The following is an 8,967-nucleotide window of genomic DNA, read 5'->3' as shown; positions in this document are numbered from 1 at the left end:
TGATAATATGAATACGTTCAATCTTATATAATTATTTTAATTATTAAGCATTTTCACTAATTAAATCGTCTATAAGGTTATTATACATTTTTTTTAATTATTCTCATTCTGTTAGAATGTTATCAGGATGTTTATTGAGTCGTATTCTGTAATAATTAAAATAAATAAAAAACGATGAATGAGAACAAAAATGAATTAGAATTGGTGAAAATTCATTAAAATAACAATAGTTCTGTGAGATTGAACGTATTCACATTACTAAACAACATATTCTCTTAGTAATTTTTATAAAATAGCATTATCCACACGTCCACACAATAGTTGTCCATCCACATTATAACCTAGCCCTATATATATATATATATATATATATATATATATATATATATATATATATATATATATATATATATATATATATATATATATATATATATATATATATATATATATATATAGAGGTAAGTTCAATTGAGAAAATAAAAAAAGTTGAGAATGGGAGAATCGTTCTCAGCCACTCATTTATTTTTGCAGCAAAAGCCTTTGTTGTACCAGCGGAAATGGATAAGGAATACACATGTGTTTCAACAAAACATGTTTCCTTAAACTATGCTAATCATTACGTTAATATATACAAAAACATAGTTTTTTTTGTTTTTTTAATTTTTAAGAAACTATTTATATCGAAAAATGATTTTAAATATACCAAAATTTATGATTTTTTATTCTCTACAAATAGACATCGATATTGATATATTTTTAAAATAAAATAAAAAATTTTTTTTTTTTTATATTTTCAGCTATCGTTATTCATAAGTGAATAAAAATGCATCAGATTTTTGCTACAGTACATTCGTTATTCACTTATGAATAAAAATATATACTTAATTTTTTTTACAGTTTAAGTATCATTTATACTACTTATTCATATATGAATAACAAATTAACTGTAACAAAAATCTGATAAATGTTTTATTCATATATGAATATAAAATATGACGACAACTAATACACGTTTTATTCATATATAAATATAATATATGATGAAAGATGATGTAAAAAAATATATTTTAAGTAAGAAAACTTTATTGCGTGTCATATTCATATATGAACGGTACTTAAACTATAAAAAAATTTACGCATACGTTTTATTCATAAGTGAATAACGAATATACTGTAATAAAAATCTGATAGATTTTTTTATTCACTTATGAATAACGAGAGCTGAAACTCTAAAAAAAATAAATTTTTTATTTTATGTTAAAAGTATATCAATATGGATGTATATTTATAGAGTAAAAAATTATGAATTTTGATATATTTAAAATAATGTTTCGATAATAATGGCTTTCTAAAAATAAAAAAAACGAAAAAAAATATGTTTTTGTGTATATTAAGGTAATGATTAGCATAGTTTAAGGAAACATGTTTGGTTGGAAAACACATGTTTATCCGTTATCCATTTCCGACGGTACGTCTAAGCGTTTTTCGGCAAAATAAATGTGTGGCTGAGAATAATTCCCCCATTTTCAACCTTTTTTTTCTCAATTGAACCCTCCTCTCTCTCTATCTATATATATATATATATATATATATATATATATATATATATATATATATATTTGATGTTAACTCAAAAAAAAAAATGCCCGTATGTATTTTTCTTGAAAAACTTTAATAATTTTTGTTGCCTAAAGCTTGCTAACGACAACCTCTCCTATATATTCTAGAGAGAGAAAATCGCAAAATCCCATAGAACGATCCCCGTTCTTCAGGAAATCACACTCAGCTGATAATGGAAGGTCATGAAGATCAAACTTCCTTCCACCGCCAAAACCACCCATTACAACTTCTTGAAGAAACATCCGGTGGCGTTAATGGCGAAGAATCCACGACGGAGCTGCAGCCAGCTCCCAAAGCAAAGCCATCGCAAAAAAGAGGAACAACAAAAGACAGACACACGAAAGTCGACGGCAGAGGCCGCCGTATCCGCATGCCCGCCGTGTGTGCCGCCAGAGTCTTCCAGCTGACACGAGAGCTTGGACACAAGTCCGATGGTGAGACCATCGAGTGGCTGCTCCAACAGGCGGAACCATCCGTCATTGCCGCCACCGGAACCGGAACAATCCCCGCTAACTACACTTCACTTAACATCTCTCTCCGAGGATCCGGCTCCACGATCATGGCCGGACCGACATCTTACCTGAGGAATGGTCTTAGCTTCGTCACAAATCAACCGACGTCGACGTCACACTTTGCAACACCGGTAGAGAAAGACGATGAGTTCTGCTTAGATCCACGGAGTATTCAAATGGGTATTACATCTAACTACATGACGCAATCTACGATCCCGGCGGGTCACAATCAGATTCCGGCGACGGCTGCGTTTTTAATGATGGGAAACCGTAACAGTAGTAGCACTAGCCCTGATACGCGTTCTAGTCGTGCTTTCTCAGGTGATTCTACGTGGAATTTTCCGTCTACCAGTAACACAAGCAGCAATGATAACCATATCAGTAATCTTTATAATAGAGGGTCTTCAAGGACTAATCTTAATGGCATCTCCGACGAAGACGTCGGTGGTGGGTTACATCTTATGAACTTTGGTGCGCAAACGGCACTCTTGCACGGACAACAGTTCGGTGGTGGTGCGGTGCCCGCAGCGGATGGGATGCTGGCGGCGTTAAGCTCAATTAGGCCAATATATGGCGGTGGATCCAGTTATCTGATCAACGCTATGAATCACGGCCAGCAACATTATCAACAACACGAAACGAGTAGCAGCCACAATTCCTAGATCAACACGAATTAAGGGGTCTCCATTTACATTTTTGTATTCAAAACATCTATTTTACATGATACGTAAATCGCAAAACATTCACAGTTATTGCATAAAATTTTGTTAAACGTCATCCAAAATATTAATGTTTGCTTTACCTATAAGGGCATGTCTTCATTATATTTATTTTTCATAAGACTAGTTATTAATTTTATTCTCAAATTCTTCCCTTTAATTTATTCTCAAAATTACTTTTTGTGTAACAGCATTGAATATACATTGTTAAATGGAATAATTAAATAAGATGGAATGTTTAGTTGACATAATTTGAAGTTCAATAGGAAAAAACAAAGTTTAATTTTTTTAAAAAATGTTTTATTGAGCATTCTAGAGTTTAATGTATTCTAAAAAATAATAAAAATAAGTGTTATGAAAAAAAAAGTTTACATAGTTCATGCGAGTAAAATTATGGATAATCAATCAAATCAAGGAATAAACGCATATGTTGACAAAAAGATTGCCAAACAAAGATTACATCTTTATTCTAGTTTTAGCATGGAGAAGAAAACTATAATATGTTAGACAAACAAGTCATATGTTATTTATATTTCAACGCCCCAATAAATCGATGGATTGATTTTTCTATTGTTAATCCATTGAGGTTATTTATGTTGTGTTATGAAGTCTAATTTCTTTTGATCTTATTTTCACAATTGAGACTTAGCAATGGAATCCCACTTATGAAAGTCTTATGTTATTTATATTTCAAGGTCAAAAGCTTGTCTAGACACTTGATTGTGTTTTTGGAACGACCTACGAACAGTTGTTAGGTCGACTCGTTCTTATATATAAATAGATCGCCTTGAACTACTATAACTTTAGGCAGAAATCGTGTGTTTGACGGTTACGATGAATAAAATCTATCTTTATTTTGTATATGGATTTGCCGATCGCTTTAATTATGTAATTGCGTTAATTCCTTGTCTTTTTAAATTTTTTTTCTTTGCATCGTAATTTATCAAGTATTGTTTGTTTATAAATTATTGATACAAACAAATCGAGACTAGCGTACATGACAATTCACAAATATTCCCATCAAAATTATGTTATGTTGTGTAACCTACCAAACCAAAACCCTTATGTTATCTATTTGTTTAAATTAAAAGCACTACACAAACTCTTCGTTTTTATCTTTCAATTTAATTCAATTTAAACATTTATTCATTTACGTTAAACAATATATTTGAATTACTAGTTCTTTATATATAGGCCAACCAAAAGATAAATTGGTGGTTTTTTTTTTCATTTTTGATACTGCTTAATTCACCCGCAGGAACAAAATACAAGGTGTTTGTCTAAGTAGAATAAATCCAAGGGTCTCCTATAGTTTAGTAGCACAAAAAATCTTGGCAGGTCTTTTCTCATATGAGTTGGGTGAAAATAGTTTTGTGGCATTGAGTGTTTGTTCGACCCTACAACCCATGATTCTTGCCCTGCTATTGTTTACTATTGTTTCTGTATCATCAACCATTCACATTTTACTCACAAAAGTCCATGGATATGAGTTGTACATGTCGTTTTTCCATCTACAATTGTGACATATATATATATATATATATATATATATATATATATATATATATATATATATATATATATTAGACCCAAAACTAAAAAAATTGACTGTGACCCTCCATGTTCTTCAATTTTTATATATATTTTACTTTTGGCCCCCAACTCAAATGTTCAAGCTCCGTCACGATATATATATATATATATATATATATATATATATATATATATGTATATATATATGTATATATATATATATATATATTCCATATATATATATATATATATATATATATATATATATATATATATATATATATATATATATATATATATATATATATATATATATATGGAATATACATTACAGCCCCACCTAAGTTTAGGTACAAGACCACTAAAATATGTCGTTTTAACTTACTAAATATACCCGATTTGGTTTTCACTTGGTAAATATACCTCCTCGATAACATTTTCTTCCTCCATTATCATTTTACCATGGTTGTTTTCTTTCCTCAATTATCGTTAATTACTTCACTCCAGTAAACATTACTTTTTTCCACTGTTACGAAGGTCGAAGATAATCAATATTCTTGTTTCCTTATCAAAACTATTTCGTCTATCTTGAATCTACATCATCAAGTGTTAATCGTAAATCCCTTAACCGCAATCTTTATATAGTAAAACAATGTATTTTCATGAGGTTTAGTACCTAAGCTTAGGTGGGGCTGTAATGTTGTTAGGCGTGTCAAACCCAACAAATAATAGGGGTACAATAGACTCCAAATACACTGCTTTAATGCACTAAAAAGTAGTACAAGGCAAGCAGGGTCGAACCACATCGACACCGGATAAAAGTCTATACCTCTTTGCGCAAGGTACTTTGGTCACAAAGGGGGGTTTGTTTGCAAAAGTAAATAACTAAATAACAATCTACTTTAAAAGCATGCACAAAATGAAATAGATTTGTAAACAAATTGTAAAAGTGCTTCTGGTTCTAGTTCTCAATGTTGTTCAACTTGATTATGACTTGCTGTAATTCATGATTGCTATTCTAAGTTGGTACTGAAAGATATTAACACGCTCTAATACCTCTCGCTTGCCAAATTATCTAACCAAAACACGCTCTTTGACTAGACCTAGCTTTACTAATTCAACCTAAACACGCTCTTAGATTGCATTGAAAAACTGCATTAAGTTTTGTACAAGCTTCCCAACAATGTTCATTTCTTCTCATACGCTCGGAAGTGTGAAAACATGTGATATATGTTTTACAATAAGAAAACTTATTGCTTGTTACCAATTATTAACTCAATAGAACGATTAGGTGCCCTAAAAGTTAATTAACTGCACAAAAGTTCAATTCATGAAAGTGGCCAATCAAACACAAATCAAATTTAAGGGTTATAGTTTAAACAAAAACATAATCACTAGAATAGAATCACAAATCAAACATCAAATCATATGCTTCAAGTTAAGCAATCAACATGTTTTGAACAAGAACTAGAAACTAGGGTTTCTTAGCCACACATGGCTAAGAACAAATCAAACAAGAAAAATGATGGAATTGAAATGTTTAATGCTTACTAAAATGAAATCAAAAATATTTGCAATGATTTTGTCTTCTCAAAAGCTCCAAGAAATCTCCGAAAATTGCCCTAGATCACCAGAAACTGCTCCCAAAACCGTTCTAACTTCCAAAAAAACCGATTGTTTGAATTATATGAGAGTAAAACTACTTTAAAAACTGTCGAGACGTTTACACGGCCCGTGTAAATTAAAGGGTGCAATTTACACGACCGTGTAAACAAGAAAAGTAGAATGCTCAATCCTTCCAGGCCTTCGAAGTAGAATGCTCTTGTATATGCGTTACACGGCCCGTGTAACTTATAAGCTATCATTTACACGACCGTGTAAATATCTGTGAAGCCAAATTCTTTATTTCTTCATTGTCTTTCTTCAATGCTCCAAAACTTCTAAAACTTTGTCACCAACTCTTTTTAACTTCCTCCATTAAGATCCAACCTTCAAAAGTCCCTGAAATATCATAAAAGTGTGTGAATGGAATTGCATCATGAAAAATCCCGAAAAATATGCAAAATGCATGAGTTTAAACCTAAATGCAATGCACTTTTATGAACTAAAACTACAAAATGAATGCATGAAATGCACCTAACAAATGTATATTCACTTTTCCCATATATATATATATATATATATATATATATATATATATATATATAGACATACACACAAAAAAAAGTTCAATTGACAAAAAATATGAGAATACGAGAATGCATTTGAGCCACTCATTTCGAATCTGTCGTTTAAGCGCTCGAGCGTACTGAGACGACGGAAAAAATAATATTCATATATGAATAAGTACAACTGATTATTCATATATGAATATGGTGGTTGGTGAAAAAGGTGGTGGCGGTGGTGGTGATGGCATTGCTGGCGGAGACGGAGGTGGTAAAGGTGGTGGAGGTGGTAGTGGTAGTGGCGGTTGTGGTGTTGGTAGGTGGCAAAGGTGTTGGTCACGATGAGGGTGGCGGAGGTGGTGGTGGTGGAGGCGATGACAGCGGTGGTGGTGGTGGTGGTTGGTGGTGGAGGTGGTGACGGTAGTGGTGGTCAGTGGCATAGGTGGTGGTGGCGTGGCAGAGGTAGTGGTAAAGGTAGTAGGGGTGGTGGTGACAGAGGAGATGGGAGGTAGTGGATTCATATATAAATATACTTACATTATATAATCACATATGAATATTACATTTCTCCCACCGCGCCGGTACGACAGAACGTTTTGCGGCAAAAATAAATGATTTATTGAAAATCATTCCCTCGTTCTCAACTTTTTTTCTTCAATTGAACTTCTCTCTCTCTCTCTCTCTCACTCTCTCTCTCTCTCTATCTCTCTCTCTGGTGTAAAAGACAATATCACTGCCCAATTATGTTCGCTAACTACTAGAAAAAAATCCTTTTATGACACACATTATGTATCATAAAAACGTATAGATGACACCCAAATGCATGTCATTAATTGCCCTGTCATAAAGGAAGATGACTTGCATTTACGTGTCATAAGTTTACGACGTCATTAAAGCTCTTGTAATAAAAGAAAATACTAATAATATTAATTTTCAAATTAAATGACAATTAATGTGTAACATCTCGATTTCCATAAAAAAAATTATTTTAAAGTAGAGTATATTGATAATAGTTGTTCCCAATAGTAATATAAAAAATTCTTTTATTCGATCATTGTCAAAACATAGTACTAACTATTCCAATTAGATTATAAATAAAACATGCAGAAAACTAAAACATGATGTTGATGCGCAGTAACGCCAATGTTCCAGGTATTTTTCATTTTAGAATTGATTCATTAAAAAGATTGCAAAATTGGTCCTGACGATGGGCGTTCGACATGGGTACTTCGGGCGTAGATCCTTAAAAGATGGTCGCGGAATCCCTCGCATACGTTAGGGGTATGTGTATGTACCATGCGCGTATTCAAGAAGAGGGCAAACCCTAATTTTTAGGGTTTGAACCCTATTTAAAGAAGTTTATGGCCTTAAACCCTTTCTTACCTTCAGCCTCCATCTCTCTTAGCCTCCATCTCGAAACCCTAATTCTTATGTGAGAGTTTTGAAAGTCTTAGAGTGACATTTTGGTGTTCTTGGTGGTGAAGGAATACCTTTGGAGTTGTGGTGTTTCTCTCAAGCTTTTGAATCCAGATTCTTCTCATCTTTGTGCATCTTCTGGATATATAAAGTTCATGTAACATCCTAATTTTCAAGGCCAAAAATTTCATTTTAATTAAGTAACTCATAAAATAGTTTACTAAAAACATTACCAATTTCATATCAAATTATAAAACTGTAACAACGTGTCTCAAAACCATATCATCAACAGTAATAAAAATCAGAGTACAATCCCAGAAAACTCGATGCGGAATCATGTGTGAGTGTGATGTGCCGCTACCACGCCTGCTCTTTCCCCTTCGCCGAAGAGGTACCTGAAACAAAACTGAAAACTGTAAGCACGAAGCTTAGTGAGTTCCCCCATCACACCACACACCATGGAATAACATACTGTCAGACAATTCTAGGGTGCCTGACTAACCCAGGTCAAGCCATTCTGGGGTGCTTGACTTACCCAGGTCAAGACACTCTGGGGTGCTTGACTTACCCTGGTCAAGCCATTCTGGGGTACTTGACTTACCCGTCGGTCTATTTCGCCCGACTACCGGGGACTATTTCACCCCTACCACTACCACGTAATAATATAACACACATATACTGCCAGGAAATTTTGGGGTGCCAGACTACCCAGGTCAAGCCATTCTGGGGTGCTTGACTTACCCGTCGGTCCTTACGACCGACATACAAGGACTATTTCACCTCCTACTACTACTATCAGATATAACATATCATGCTAGCACACAAACATATCAGACAGTAGCAAACCTAGATGAATATCACAAAGAAAATCATCTAACATACAACTCCTACTGGTGGGCCAACATTGTGGCCGTAGACCCACCGCTACTGGAAGGTAACTCACCTCGATGTCGTGTAGTATCTGCACGGTCCTCGGCATGGGAATCGACTCGTCCCTAC

The 8,967-nt window shown here is 33.5% G+C and overlaps 1 protein-coding gene across 1 annotated transcript; it reads left to right on the top strand.

Moving 5' to 3' along the window:
• The first annotated feature begins 1,689 nt into the window (after window positions 1-1,689).
• On the top strand, window positions 1,690-3,001 carry LOC145162526 (transcription factor TCP15-like). The gene has a single exon (XM_079081645.1). It carries the CDS (start codon window positions 1,796-1,798, stop codon window positions 2,795-2,797), a length of 1,002 nt encoding a protein of 333 aa, XP_078937771.1. The 5' UTR covers window positions 1,690-1,795; the 3' UTR covers window positions 2,798-3,001.
• The last annotated feature ends 5,966 nt before the right edge of the window (window positions 3,002-8,967 follow it).

The sequence above is a fragment of the Lactuca virosa genome, chromosome 3, assembly GCF_052849685.1.
Source record: "Lactuca virosa cultivar CGN04683 chromosome 3, Lactuca_virosa_CGN04683_v6, whole genome shotgun sequence".
NCBI classification, from domain to species: Eukaryota; Viridiplantae; Streptophyta; class Magnoliopsida; order Asterales; family Asteraceae; genus Lactuca; species Lactuca virosa.
The sequence above is the reverse complement of the archived record's forward strand: the minus strand, read 5'-3'. Positions and strand labels throughout refer to the sequence as shown.